Consider the following 15772-nt stretch of genomic DNA (forward strand, 5'->3'; position numbering starts at 1 on the left):
CCTGTCAATACCCACAAAAATGTTTTTCTCCCAACAGCCAGATTTTTTCCAGCCTCAGAGCCCATGATGGTGAGCAGAACAGTTTTTTTAAATGGCCGGGAGAGGGATATTGTCAATACCACTCAGTGGTTGAAGAATTCTCCCATGTAAATGTCCCGTCCCTATTTAGCACTACCAGGCAACTCAAGCTTGGAAACGGCATATTTCCATAATGATGCACAATTCTGCTCTCAATGTTGAAGCTGCCTGAGTTTCCTCTGCATCTACCCTTGCTTTGTAGAATGACAAGAATAGCCCAGTTCTGAACATGTTTGCTGCTTGCTGCTTTTCTGGACGTCAACCAGAAGTGAGAGCCTGTGAAATTTCAAAGAATCAGGTCAATTTCACGCTGCTGATGCTTTGATGCTTTATAAGAGAAGCACCAACAATAAGGGAATACTGAAAAGAAATGGGGGGGGGGTTGTTGTTGGTGAATCTACTTCCATCTTCCTTCTCTCCTTGCAAGCTGGTTTCATGTGTAAGACCATATCACAGGTCACACCCTTAAATGAGTTCTGATCACTTCAGGTTTAGCATACCCTTGCTAGCTAGAGATTCTTGTGCAAAAAGGAACACATGTCCCAATATCCAGAAAATCCCTAGTATGGGGGGCTGACAGCAAGCTGTCTAACAGAACATGCTTCCTCCAAGTCCAAGGTTTCTGGGTTATTTTTTTTTTAAGGATCTTTAAAAGAATCTGGGGAGGGGCATTGGCTCTGCAAGATGTGTGCCCTACGACACGTGTCTTCCAAACCCCATTGCCCCATCCTCAATATCATTTTGGTGGCAATTCCCTGTTTACCTTTGCTAACAACTCTACTTGGGAAACAACGGTGATGACGGTGCCAAAGAGAAGTCAATCTTAACAATCAGGAGAGCTGACAGGTTGGTATTCTTCAATTTGGATGTTCAAAAAGTATTTTCTCTCCAGCAATTCTAAATTCATCATCTGTTTATCACAGTGCAAAGCGCGTTCCATCAGGAGCACACTCAAAAGAGATTGTGGAGGATTTATAGCCAAATTGGGTTTGGGAAGCTTCCTTCCTATTAGTCAAGGCACTTCATGTTTTGCTAGAGCTTCACTGGCACTGAGGGTCATGATGGAGAATACAGATGGGGAGTGGATTTCCATCATTCATTTTTCTGTCTATAAAGAAGCATTCTCTGGCCTCTTCCAAAGGAGATCTAATGAGTGGATTTCCATCATTCATTTTTCTGTCTATAAAGAAGCATTCTCTGGCCTCTTCCAAAGGAGATCTAATGAGTTTATTTGCCTTGAGTGTAGATATAAATAGATCAAGAAACAAGTTGTTATGGCAAGTGACATGCTCCATTCCATTCGGACGACCTTTTTTATAGTTCCCGTCAATATTAATGTCCTAACAATCACTAAGACAAATAGCGTCATTTATAAAAGAAGAGTCTCCCTGTTCCTTTGGGAGGGAAAGGAACCCAAACTTTACTGGGCCAGTAATTCCAGCAAACCGTACTATCAGCTTCAGAACTCAGCCTACCAATTGAAAGACATACACGGGCATCAGAGAAGTCTCAGAATATGTTTAAATGTCTACAAAACTAAGTTTTGCTTCCTTCGTCCCTCCCATCCTTTTTTTCCTAGTGTGCCATGGACCAGCCTAGAACTAACTTTTGTAAGCTGCTCCAACAGTCTTTTTAGAGAAACAGGATATAAATGCCTTAAATAAACAAATCTCTGCTTACAAATCATATTTCCTGTGCTTCCTTCCTTAGTTTATCATCAGCACAGAAAATTTAAGGCATATTGTGCAATGCAGTAAACTGGGGAACAAGCAGTCACTGTAGTTAAAAGAACTAATCTGTCGAAGAACGGGCAAGACAACAAGAAACACTGTCCCAAATACATTTTTCCTACTTATCTGAGAAATCAGCATCTCTTTAAAAGCGAGTTACGAGACTGCTGAATGCCCTAATCTGCTCTCACAAATCTCTCTCCTATTGGCCTCTTCCCGGGAGTTCCCCAAAGTTTTACAAATGAAACCATCACACACAGTAGCCAGGTCTATCATAGGTTCAGCTACTCTATAGTGCTTGTCAACTGTAGTGAACACAACTTAAGAACTGATCTCAAGCTGCCGTTCAGTTAATATCACCTGCAGTCACCTCCTTCATTCTCAAAACAGAACACTGACAAGAAACAGCAGGTGGCATGTAACATATTTTCACCTACGCTCAATAAAATAACGCATGGAGGTTAAGCTTCTAAATAGCTGGCAGGTCCAATAAAAAAACCCCCAGCTCTTTACTTATTCTCTAGGATCAACACTCACAGCCAGCTATAAATGGTTAAGTGCAAGAGGTGGAAATTCTCTCTTTCCCACCCAAGAAAAAAAATCGACAAGATTAGCACATGGAGTAGATATCTTGTAAGATAAAGGATTAAATATGCCACAAATCTCACCTGGTAAACACCAACTTCCTCCTCTTGGGGATCTGTGTTAGGCAAGCTATGGTGTCGCTCATATCCAGTCCTGCAGACGCCATTGGGTTGCCTGGCTAGGTCCAGGTGATGATCACTGGAAGATGGAGTCATTCCTTGAGTGGATGGTGAGTGACTTTTGCGGGAAACAGTTTCTTTCCGATGATGTATCAGCTTCCTGGCAATATAAAACAACAGCCATATTGAGGAAGTAGAGCTCACAGGACTGGTCCAGAGTTCCAAAGCTGAAGTCCTATTACTGAACTGTGAACACGGACTGACCTTGAAGAACTTACTTCAATGGCAGAATGAATCCAATTCCACTGAGCTATTGAAAGCTATGGGCAGGATTCATGTAATGAGTGCCTTTGCAAGGTCTTCCACTTTCACAACAGGGCTCCCCCACTTCCTTGCATCCCTAGAAACTGGCTCTGAGAGGGGCTTGGGAGAACTCCCAGAGCAACATGCAAGTGGGGAGGGGATCATTCCATCTGACAAGCTGAAAAGTTTCCACTGTGCAATGCTGAATTCCTCCCAATGAATGTTCCCATCTCCTACTCATGGTGTGCAAGGTTTACTATTTCTTGCCCTTTTGTTCATGATTCATGACATATTTGACGACAAAAAGATGTGTGCGAGGAAAGAGTGTATCTCTCATGAAACTGAAGTACCAATGTTGGACCATTTTGACCCAGGAGTCCTGGCCCAAGGATGATTTGTTATTGAGGGGATGTTACCCCTCTATTGGGGAGGCTAGTATCGGGTCTGGGATTTCCACTATTGAAGGGCTAGGGAGGAATGGCAGTGGGGCTAGAAATCTCTATCGGCAAAGGGTTTTGAGATGCAGTGATCCTCGAACCCCTTCCAATCTACGCCCCATCCCAAGGGATGAGGGTAGGGAGAGCAAGGATTACCCACCTCCGTCCTTGGTGCTGTGCAATGCCAGGTCCATAGGCAACAAAACCGCCACCATGCGTGACTTTTTTGTCTCGCAGGGGATTGACCTGGCTTGCGTGATGGAGACCTGGGTACGGGAAGGCGAAGTAGTCTCCCTACATGAGATAACACCACCAGGTTTCTCTGTCCTCCATCAAGCGCGGTCTGTGGGTCGGAGTAGTGTTGTTAATCCGGGAGGATTGCTCTTTCAGAGCCCTGCCATCACCGGCGATCTCCGGCATTGAATGTGTTGGTCTCGTGTGGGGCACCAAGGAGAGCTTGGCTGTCTGGTGTACCGACCACCCAGCACACCGGCAGCCACCCTGTCAGACCTGCTGGAGGTGGTGGCAGGCTGGGCCTTGGAGTTCCCAAGCCTACTGGTTTTGGGAGACTTCAACGTCCATGCCGATGCCGCTCCCTCCTCACAGGCTCTGGACCTAGTGACTTCCATGGCAACACTAGGGCTCTCCCAGTTTGTTTTGGGCCCCACTCATCAAGCAGGCCACACACTGGATCTGATCTTTGGGGCTGGCATAGATGTGATCATGCTCCCCCCTGTGGAAGTGCCCTGGTCTGATCACTACGCTCTGAAAGCCAAGATTGACTTCCCGCTCCTCCCCTGCTCACGTGGCAAACCTATTTGGGCTCGTCCGTGAAAACTGATGGATCCTGATAGATTCCGACAAGTCTTGCGGGACCCTGCTCCTCCTGGCGACTCATTAGATGACCTTGTTGAGGACTGGAATAACCAGCTCTTGGCAGCCATTGATGAGATTGCGCCTAAGCGCCCTCTGCGACCCCGTCGAAACCGGGCCCCTTCGTTTACTGAGGAGCTGCGGAAAATGAAGCGGGATCTCAGACGGCTAGAGTGAGTGTGGCGACGGACTCGTGACAGAGCCTCAAGAACATCTTATAGGACGCTTATGAAAGCCTATGAGATGGCTATGAAAGCTAAGAAATCTTACTTCGCAGCTTCCATTGCATCCGCTAGCTCTCGCCCGGCACAACTTTTTAGAATAATTAGATCAATAACGTCCTTAGGAGGACAACCAAATTTAAGCACAAATTTGACCCACAGCTGTGAGGCATTCGCGAGCTTTTTTGCGGAGAAAGTCCTGTTGCTCCGCCGTGACCTCCCTGCCAATTTAGATACAGTGACTGAACTGGAGGCCCCTCGACTGACTTCAGGTCCAGTGTTGGACCATTTCGATCGAATCCTCCCTGCTGATGTGGATAGATTCCTCCAAGTTAGTAGGCCCACCACCTGCCTCCTTGATCTGTGCCCATCTTGGCTGATTAGGGAGTGTCCAGATGTTGCGCGGACCCCCCTGGTTGAAATTATCAATTTGTCCCTTGACATGGGGACATTCCCAGGGGAACTGAAGGAAGCAGTTGTATGTCCACTCTTAAAGAAAACTTCATTAGATCCCTTAGACCTATCCAATTACCGCCCAGTTTCAAATCTTCCATATCTGGGTAAGGTAATTGAGAGTGTGGTTGCTGAACAGCTTGGTAGGTTTCTGGAGGAAACATCGGCTTTAGATCCATTTCAGTCTGGTTTCCGTCCTGGTTTTGGGACCGAGATGGCTCTGGTTGCCCTAACAGATGATCTCCGTAGACAGCTGGATCGAGGCAGGTCAGGACTGGTGATCCTTTTAGATTTGTCAGCAGCCTTTGACATGGTTGATCATGATCTTCTGGACCACCGCCTCGCAGACGTGGGGATACAGGGCATAGCCCGTAACTGGCTGTGCTCTTTTATCTCTGGTCGGGGACAGAGGGTGGCACTAGGGAGGGAAATGTCGTCGCGCCACTCCTTGGTGTGTGGAGTGCCGCAGGGTGCAATCCTCTCCCCAATGCTTTTTAACATCTTTATGCGCCCCCTTGCCCAGATTATCCGGAGCTTTGGGCTGGGCTGTCACCAATATGCTGATGACACTCAGCTCTATCTGCTGATGGATGGCCACACCGACTCGGCCCCAAACACACTGACCAGATCCTTGGAAGCTGTGGCTGGATGGTTTCGTGGGAGCTGATTGAAACTAAATCCTTCGAAGACAGAGGTCCTATGGCTGGGTCGGGATGGCATGGGATGAAGGACCAACTCCCTTCTCTTGCGGGGGCCCAATTAGTGCCATCGCCTTCCGTTAAGAGTTTGGGTGTAATCCTTGACGCCTCCCTTTCCAGTGAGGCGCAAGTTACAGCAACAGCCAAGGCGATATTTTTCCACCTTCGCCGCATCAAGCAGTTGGTCCCTTACCTTTCCCGCCCCGACCTGGCCACAGTGATCCATGTGACGGTCATCTCCAGGCTTGACTACTGTAATTCGCTCTTCGCGGGGCTGCCCTTGAAGCTGTCCCAGAAACTCCAGCGGGTGCAGAATGCTGCAGCGAGACTCCTCACGGGGTCTCTGCCATGGGAGCATATTCACCCAGTGCTTTTCAAGCTGCACTGGCTCCCGGTGGAGTACAGGATCAGATTTAAGGTGCTGCTTTTGACCTTTAAAGCCCTTCACGGCCTAGGACCCTCGTACCAACGGGACCGCCTCTCCCAGTATGCCCCACAGAGAGCCTCAAGGTCCATAAATAGCAACACCCTTGTGGTCCTGGGCCCTAAGGAAGTTAGATTGGCTTCAACCAGAGCCAGGGCCTTTTCAACTCTGGCTCCGGTCTGGTGGAACGCTCTGCCTCACGAGACCAGGGCCCTGCAGGATCTGATTTCTTTCCGCAGGGCCTGTAAGACAGAGTTGTTCCGCCTGGCCTTTGGCTTGGAGCCAATTTGATTCCCTCCCTCTCTTTCTTTTTTCTTTTCCTTCTCCTTCTGTGATTAGGCTACATTTTAATATTTTAATGTTTCAGTATTTTAATGTTGTATTTTTTAATTTTGTTTTTAAGTTGTAATCATTTAACTTGTTTTTATTATTGCTTGTAAGCCGCTCTGAGCCCAGCCTTGGCTGGGGAGGGCGGGGTATAAATAAAAATTATTATTATTATTATTATTATTATTATTATTATTATTAAAGCAAACCTGTTTTGATTTGCAGGCACCAGACATTTTTAGCCTAGCAAACCAAGGAGTTCAGTTTAGAGGAAGAAACTCTGCAAAGCTCTTTACTTCCCCTCCAATGAAACTGGATTGCAAACAGTGTGAATGCAGCATTTTAAGCTTTGGTTAGCACCTTGGAAACAAAGCTTCATTGATTTCAAGATTACACAACTCTTTGGTATCTTGGCACCTGCACATAATTCATGATAGAACTACTGTGGCTTTATCTTCTTCCTTAAATTTTAATACTTTGATCTGGAATACATACCAATTCTATGGGCACTTCTGAAAAATCAGGTGCTCTGGATTCATAGAGGTGCTTTGGTTGCCAAAAGGATCATCTTATTACAACTGGAAATCCTCATGTTTCCCCCAGGAGGGTGTCTGGATTAGCATCACTTAATCACTGGCAAGCATGCTGACATCTTCCCATTTATATGGCATGGTTTTCTTTGTGACTCTCATATTATCTGGGTTACTCTGCTGCTGAACATCCCTCCTATATCCCATTCTCCCTACCCTTCCCACTTCTTCTTGCATATTCAAGCCTTTTGTCTTCCTTACTGCTTACCACATTGGGTTGCTTATTCTAGTAGCCTACTGCTTTCGTCTGTTTTTTCCCCTTTTCCTTTATTGGGTGGGCAGGGCTGGGAAAGGGAATGGGTAGTAGTTTTAGCCACCGTTATTAGTGCCAGATAAGACTCCACCAATTGAAAAACAATTAAAATATATTACAAAAGAAAGATCGTGTCTGCACATGTCAAGCCCAGGTACCCAGCAGCCTTTTCTAGGTGGGACTATCATGAGAAAATCTGTAGTAAATGGATAGTTTCTCAGGGCTGATCTAGAATTGCTAGCAAAATCCTGAGGTTCACGTGTGCACTTTCTACTTTTGCCCTGGACCCTCTCCAGAAAACCCATGTTTCTTTGTCCACTATTGGGTTGTGCTTAGTCCGATTTTTCTGAATGTGTCTGCCCTGCTCCGCCCTCTGTGCTTCTCGGTTCAAAGTGGCTGCGAGGAGTTGCTGGCTAAGGAAGCTCTAGGCTTCCAGGACTTGTTGCTCCTTCCTCCCTCTCCATTCTCTGGAGGCACCAGGTTCTTTTTAATGTTTGATGTTTTATCATATCCTGTATATGCTGGAAGCTGCCCAGAGTGGCTGGGGCAACCCAGTCAGATGGGCAGAGTACAAATAATAACGTTGTTAGTGTTATTTTATTTTTTAGAGAGCAAGTTTTGTGATTATGCAGAGATGTGAAGTAATCAGGTGTTTAGCTCCAACAATTCCTGATGAGACTGGAGTACAAAAAAGTGATAGAGCACCTGGCTTGGCACCTTGAATGACACCTGAATGCTAACTGCATGCCTTACAGCCATTTTCCTTCAGATGTGCCTTCCCTAACATTATTTCCATACTGTCTTGAATATTCCTACTTGCTGTACTTACTGGAGGACATCCCTCTGCTCCAAGTTGTATTTCCCCCCATTCTTCATCGCAGCATTATGAATGGCCTCAATAGCTCTGTCAATAGACTGCAGAACCACATCTTGTTCCAGCACCTAAGGAATGTAACAGGCATTGTGTTAAACACCTTCACTTTCATCTCCCCATCAACACTTATAATGACAATGTGAAACTGACAAGCGTAGCCATCTTAATTCTGTTTTATGGACAGACTTTGATACTCTCTCATTGTTTTGGTACTCAACCACAGCGTACATTCGTAACAGAAATCAATTCCCTCATTTTGTTTCTTATGGGTATTTGATAAAAGTTTCTTTAAAAATAAACAAAAAATAAACCCCAAGGGGTGTGTGTGTGTGTGTGCGTGTGTTTTAAAAAAGTAATATACAAAATGGATTCTGTCTGTGCAAGATTTATTGGCGGAGTAGAAAAACATTTGTTTGGAGGCAGCAGAGGATACATCACAACTCCACTCACCCATCTTGGGCCCTGGAGCCCCAGCAATTCATTACATGAAGATCAATGGCAAGACTTCAGAGGCGCAAAGCAGCTCTTCAGATCAATTTCACATTCAAATTGCCACAGTGACTCTTCCACCCTCCACTGCAAGTTGTGACAATTTGAAGCGTGTTTCCTTCCACTATCTTTGCTTGCCTTTAGAATAGAACGAAGGGGCTAGATTCCCACTTACCGCCAACACCCATCTTGAAAAAATATAGGCGCAAGCATTGACTTGAAATACGTCAGGCAACCAAACACCTGAGAACAGCTATCCCATGATTCATACTACTTAAGGCTCCTCCTGATGGCCTTTTTTATTGCACGTTCATGATGATTTGTGCTCATGCTGTTATCAGGGCAGTCATACACGATCCCACTTTAAATATTTCTTGCACCGGCAAAAGTTGTAGGGTGGTCCTATTGCTTCATTTCCAGTCAGCGCATATCCTGTTACTTCTGAAATCCTGTACCATTTATACAACAACTATTCAGGTTTATTTTCACCCTACTTCTGTTGCACTATAGCCCCTTTAGACAGCAACCTTGTGGTAAGGTTATCCCTATCGCTATTGTTCTCCAAGCAAACGGGCATGCCCTTCATCAACCAACTTTGTTTTTGTCAAATCTTTTTAAGGCAAATCATGAATCTCACATTCACCAAAATGTTATCTACCCCAGACATTTAATATGCTTATGAAAACAAATGAATGTTGATGACTGCTGGCTACGGTCTTCCATTCGCTTCACTGCAGGCACAAGTCATCACTGACACTCACATATTGGCTCTGCATGATCTGACATACTGAGTGTGACCTTTCTTGGATTAGTTATATATGCTGCTGTTAGCAGTGGCAAGGTCCTGTTGGAAAGCTGAAGGAGTTGTAATGAAATGAAAGTTATAAAATTGAAAGGTGGAAAACGGGGAAAGCATTATGTGAAGGTGAAGTCAAGGAGAAGGAATTCTTGCTGGTCAAGAACATGGCTATTATTTTAACTTCCTCTGACTAATCAGTAAGTGTTTACGTAGTACAAAAAGGCCCTGATCTGAAGGGAAGCGCAACCAGGAGCTCAATAGATCCATAGTCTTCAATGTTTGCTAACTCAGGACCCACCTTTAACCCAAACATGCAATTGAGGACCCATTCCTATTTTTATTTTACAGTGCTGGATGCTGCTGTTGCAACCCAATTTAGATCAGGCTGTGGCCTGGTAGTGGGTTCTGACCCACTAAAGGCCAGCATGTTATGAAGTTGGGAAGCCCAATCCCAACCTCCACTGCAAGTCTGCAGCTTTAGGGGCATTCTGTGAAAGTAGGGAGGGGCAGAGCTGTGCAGTCCACTCCTTGCTAAAACCTGCTTCAAAGCCCACCATTACGTTTGCCATCACTCAATTATTCCAGAATTTGATAGACATGGATCTAGCTCTAGAGATAGTGGCTGGTTGGCTCCAAGGCTTCTGCCCAGCACTCTTTCCCCATTCTCCCCATGCTAGTGCAGCAGAGTTCTAGCTACAGCTACCCAGATATAATAATAATAATAATAATAATAATAATAATAATAATAATAATAATAATTTATTTATACCCCGCTCATCTGGGCAGCTTCCAACAAAATATTAAAATACAATAGTCCATCAAACATTAAAAGCTTCCCTAAACAGGGCTGTCTTCAGATGTCTTCTAAATGTCTGGTAGTTGTTTTTCTCTTTGACATCTGGTGGGAGGGCATTCCACAGGCCAAGTGCCACTACCGAGAAGGCCTTCTGCCTGGTTCCCTGTAACTTGGCTTCTCGCAGAAAGGGAACCGCCAGAAGGCCCTCCGCGCTGGACCTCAGTGTCCGGGTAGAACAATGAGGGTGGAAACGCTCCTTCAGGTATACTGGACCAAGGTCATTTAGGGCTTTAAAGGTCAGCACCAACACTTTGAATTGTGCCCGGAAACGTACTGGGAGCCAATGTAGGTCTTTCAAGACTGGTGTTATGTGGTCTCAGCGGCCACTCCCAGTCATCAGTTTAGCTGCCGCATTCTGGATTAGTTGTAGTTTCTGGGTCACCTTCAAAGGTAGCCCCACATAGAGCGAATTGCAGTAGTCCAAGAGAGAGATAACTAGAGCGGGCAGATAGGGTCTCATCCGGCATACCAGATGGAGCTGGTAAACAGCTGCCCTGGACATAAAATTGACCTGCACCTCCATGGACAGCTGCAAGTCCAAAATGACTCCCAGGCTGTGCACCTGGTCCTTCAGGGGCAAAGTTATCCCATTTAGGACCAGGGAGTCCTTCACAACTGCCCGCCTCCTGTCCACCCAAAACAGTACTTCTGTCTTGTCAGGATTCAACCTCAATCTGTTAGATACAGATGTTGCGGCAACTCCCCAAGTCAGAGCAATATTTAGAAAATTCCTTTTACCAGTACTATAAGCCTAATGTTCCATTTTATGAAGCAGAGCACAGGATCAGCTTTGTGGCCCTACCACTGACATTTGATGTATTAGCCTTTACGTATTAGCCTTTAGTGGGCAAAACCCAATTTGCTTAGATGGGTTAATGCCATCTAAATGCCAACCATCTTCTCTGCTCAGTTAAGGAGTGTTTGGAAACTTTATTTGCCTTAGGCAGGATTCTTGTACAGCAGAAGGTACCAGCTCCCCAGGGGGTTAAGATCTTTGTTGCCCATACAAAGGAATATGAATGCCATAAAGCACTGTACATTATGAAGGCATTACAATACTATGTCAAATCTGTACTTAAAGAATTATATGAATACTATGGAAACAGACTTTCAAAGATGACAAAGGGAAGTGACCTCGCAGTCCTCCAAAATTTAGATACCACGCTGCCATCAGCTGAGCTTTCAGGTCAAGATGAAACTTCCGGGGGTTTTTCAAAATAATTATCTTACAAGAGAAAAGATAGGGAGAAGAAATGGGAGAGAAGAGTCTGAATTTCATTAACACTCTGTGGACTCATTAAAAATATCAAAAGTGGGTCTAAGCTACCTTGGTGTTTTTAATACAAATCTGTGAGAAAGCCCTCTCTAAACCTTTCCTATGGAGAGTGAGAGTATGAGATACTGTGTGATTAATAGTCGAAGCAGAAGATAACTGAATCTCATTTGCAGGTTATCTTAGCTTTCTGTAGGGAAAGCTATTACGTATTTAAATTCAGAGTAGAAAGGATCCAAATGGTGACATGGTCTAATCTCCCACCCAAGTTGTAAGATCTGCCACACCCTCTCCCAAACAATTCATGCAATCAAGACCACTAAAGTCATGGTGATGGCTGCAGAGGACATGGCCCCAACGAGACTAGTAAAGAACTTGAGGAGAAATTCAGCTTGTCTTCTACGACAATGCAGCTCAGCAAATGAGAATTGCTTCTCATGCTTGGAAGAAGTTATTTTGGGAATCTTCCCTGATCTGTTTACCAACAGGCCAAAGATGTTGCCCTAGTAATAACGAAATCACTATTAAAATAAGTTTACTATTCACTATCATTTTATGACGGTCTCACATACTTTTTTAGGGTGCATGCCCAGCGGTTACAACAGATCAACACATTTCCAGAATTTAAAATAGCTATCAGAATGACATTTAAATAAGAGCACCACATAAACCAGTTCTTAAATCAATTTAACACCTTCACCTAGAGACAAATGGAAGAGTCTATTTCCAGTTTGTGTCATTGCATATGCTAACACCAAGTCCATTCCATCATGTTACCAAAATTTTTAGTTTTTTAAAAAATGTGCAAAAATTACTAACAACGTTAATTACTAACAATTCTACAAAGTGATAAAATAAGAGGGCAACTTTGCTTGATCCATACACCAGGCCAGGAGATGTAGATGAAGTCAGTTTACAGCTGAGGTAATTCCTTGAGAATCCCACCCTTCACCACAAACAATGCTTCTTGTACAACTATGAGCTACCCTTTTGGGTAGCTCACCCCCCCCCCCCGAACAGCAGTATCAAACTGTGCAGACTTCTCCAAAGAAGAGGTTGTTGTTTATTCCTGTGACATCATCTTACTGGCGTCAACTAAAACTGAACAATTAAGACATTTAGAGCATCTTTGTCAGCTATCATCTCATTTGCGCTTCCCCTCCTTTCTTTGCTCCTCTGAGTCAGGCACTACATCATTTCTATGAATTCACAGCAAAAGCTTCTGAACATAAGCTATGTGCCTTTATTGACTTTAACAATGCTACGCAATGCACACACACACAGCCCTTCAGTTATCATGTTAACACTGCATGTCTTTTTAAAAAAGCACCCCCTCTTTTCTTAAAATTCAAGTAACTTCTGTCACACACAAAAGTACTTAAACTACGCCATAAGCGGCACCAAGTTATCCCTCAAAACCACCAGCACCTAAAGAAATGGTTTCTAAAAATGTTATCATTTTAAAGCATAACTTGGGAGGGACATATTCTAAAGTCTTGGGGCTGCTGCACAAACGTCATAATCCACCCCACAGCAGTTATTGCTTCTTTTACATTGGAGGTTCTTGACAAAGCGACCCAGGTGGGTGGTATATGTTGTTAACAGGTTGTGAAGGGGCTGAGAAAACCAACAGAACCACTACAGTGACCACAATACTGGCTGAATACATCCTCACATTCACACTTCTACAAGGAGGCAACATGCAGCATTTTGCACTAAATTAAAGCTGCAAGTCATATTCAAAGCAGTCCCTGGTAGAATGGCATAATCTTAAAATGATCCTCAAGACTACAAATGCATGATAAAAGATGCCAAAATTCCCGATTTTGGAGCAGGAGCACAGCTGATTTGCTGTTAAAAGCAGCTCCTAGCCCTAGGCACCACCTGTTCTTCCGAGTAGAAAAACTGCATCGGGGACTGACAGCCCACCCCAAACAGACACCTCTCTTTCCAGAGAAGCGCTGCAGATTATGCCACCAGCATCACATCCAGAGCGGGTAAAAATTAACAAATTGTAGTGCTAGCAGAATTGCTTCTCCTTGCACAAGACAGGATGCCTGCTTCTCCCCGAGGCATAGCAGGGGGTGCCGTGGCCCCGGGGGCAATGTTGAGAGGGGGCGCAAACAGGAACCCCCACAGCAGACTCTTTCATCGGAGCCTGGCTCCATTCCAGAAGGAGCTGTGCCTTGGCTGCAGTGCTTCTGCCTGGTGCCTGACCTGGTGGTAGAGAGCAGGAGAGTGGGCAAGCAGCTTCCCTGCCCGTCTCCTAACCCTGAACCGTGGCGCACGGAGGGTGGCTTCCATGCCCCGTGAACCCACCCTGGGCAGCACAGGCATACGTTCCACCGCTGGCTTCTTCTAAGCACTGGGGATCCCTCAAACAGTACAGGCTATGGCACAAAGGGCTGTGATCAGTAGGAGGAATGATCACATGATTGATGCAAAGCCACCATCATGTACAACCATGTTTTTAAAGGTCAGTCTCCCCTCCCACATTAGATCAATTGTCACTTTTTAAAAATCCAGTTAAACATAAAATCTGAATTTAATACTAACGTATTAAATTCTGCGCTGCTCATGAAACTCCGTTCATGGCCCTCCATCAAACACCCTGAGTTTAAGCCTACTCTTCTCTATGGAGAAGAGGTGTCAGGTCAAGCATTATAAATAGAACATAAAGTATGCTTAAGCCAATTGTTTTCAGTGGATTTAAGCATGCTTAATTCTGTATTAAAATGGATTGCAGACAATGTATTACAGCAAATTATGAATATTTATAACTAGCTTCACAGAAATTTACTTTCCATCTCGTGGAGAAATACAGTTTTATCAAATAGTAAGCAGTAAGTTGCTTCTGGAAACAAACCTACAACCCAGCACACTGAACTCTATCCTGAATTAAAGTTACCTTTAGGCAAATGACCTTGCTTATTGCCTTTCAGTGTGTACCGAAGAGCCAGACAGAAATCCATTATTTCACAATTCCAGTCCTAACCCCTTGTTTCTTAAGTAAGCATGATCTGCAAGACCAGAAGTTTTAGAGCATGCTCCCAGGTAGTTTCAACCCTTTAAAAAGTTGTAAACTATCATGTTTCCATTGGTATAGTAGCCAAGTAGCAGGTACTCCTTTTCAAGGGATCTATGAATGACAAAGTGGAAACTTGATTTAGACAGATCTCTTCAGTGTTTTAAACCATTGTTTAACAGAACCATCCAAGCCCCTATACAAGTGGGGTGTGTTCCTCTGTCCATCCCAGCCTTCATCAGCAAGGGAGCCCCACCAGCAAGGAGCACCCCAATTCACCCAACCCAAAATGTAGGGGAAGGTACTGTTGATAGCATCTCTGCTAGCAGCAGCCAACAAAATATCCTGAAATGCTAGTTCAGGAGCTGGCCCATGATGGCAACAACTTATCCAGGCCTCTTCACTGCACCAGCCTGGGAACCGGCACATTAAAGGGGCATCTCCCCTGTCAACCTTCACCTTCTGCCTTGGCCAAAAGGCCAAGGAGACAGCAGATCCGACCCCCAAGGAGTGCGCCACAGTTGTCACTGCCACTGTATCAGCAGCAGTGGGCAATGCATTCCTTGGAAGCTGGATCTGCTGCCCCCGTGGGTCCTGCTGCCTGGTGCAGTTGCCTTATCTTGCTTCACGGGTTCGCCCTGCCTATAGCTCAGGGATAAAAAACAGTACATTGCAATTGTAAATTACAAATCAAATCCCATGCCACTTCTAAAGGGGCTTCTTGGTGAATGGGAGGGGCTGCTGGTCTCCTCCTGCCCTTGCTCCTGATGTAGATCTTCACTCACACCTTCTTCCCTGGTTGGGGTGGGAAGCATTTTGTGGTTTGCCTCAGGGCTGGCCCTGGCTACACTCTGGGGTACGACAGCAGAAGAATGGCATATAAATAAAATGCCACGGCCAGTGTAATATCATTGGACCTGTCATGCTTGAGACATAACAAAATGACCGCCTCGGTTTCTCTCTCTTTTGTGGTTGGCTGTCTTAACTGTATTTTGTTCTGAAATTGTTCTATGGGTCTTTGGACTGCAATAGAGATTTATTATTCTTATAAATAAAATGCATTCATTATGATTTTTTTATTATTAGTATACAGCGTTTAGGAGATGGGGAGATTAATAGGAAAATAGGAAGGCGGGGAAAGGGGTAAGTACACCCTTCCCTTCTGCTCCTTCACTGCTTCAAAGTGCCTCAATCGACAGCTGTTTTGAAAAGGAAACCATGCTATTAGGACTTTATGACATGCCCCTGAGACAAAACCAGTCTGACTTAGATGTGAGTTTAAAAGGAGCATTATTCAATAAATTCATGAAAGAAGATGGTGATGATAACGATAACCTTCATATAGTATTAACTGAATTTCTTACC

At 44.7% G+C, this 15772-nt stretch overlaps 1 protein-coding gene and 1 long non-coding RNA gene across 3 annotated transcripts in view; one reads left to right on the top strand and one right to left on the bottom strand.

The window, feature by feature from the left end:
- NCKIPSD (NCK interacting protein with SH3 domain) overlaps positions 1-15772 on the bottom strand; it is a 95256-nt gene that overhangs the window by 43847 nt on the left and 35637 nt on the right. For both annotated transcript variants that reach the window (XM_083603028.1, XM_083603027.1), the window contains exons 2-3: positions 7921-8033; positions 2477-2672 (exon numbers count right to left, since the gene is read on the bottom strand). In XM_083603028.1, coding sequence (XP_083459154.1) covers positions 2477-2672; positions 7921-8033 — 309 coding nt within the window. The remainder of the gene's footprint in view (positions 1-2476; positions 2673-7920; positions 8034-15772) is intronic.
- LOC310757707 lies at positions 4405-6429 on the top strand. The gene is made up of 2 exons (XR_014545435.1): positions 4405-5231; positions 5676-6429. It is a non-coding gene; the product is annotated as an uncharacterized lncRNA (long non-coding RNA).

Source organism: Podarcis filfolensis (genome assembly GCF_964270895.1).
Source record: "Podarcis filfolensis genome assembly, chromosome: 2".
Lineage (NCBI taxonomy): Eukaryota > Metazoa > Chordata > Lepidosauria > Squamata > Lacertidae > Podarcis > Podarcis filfolensis.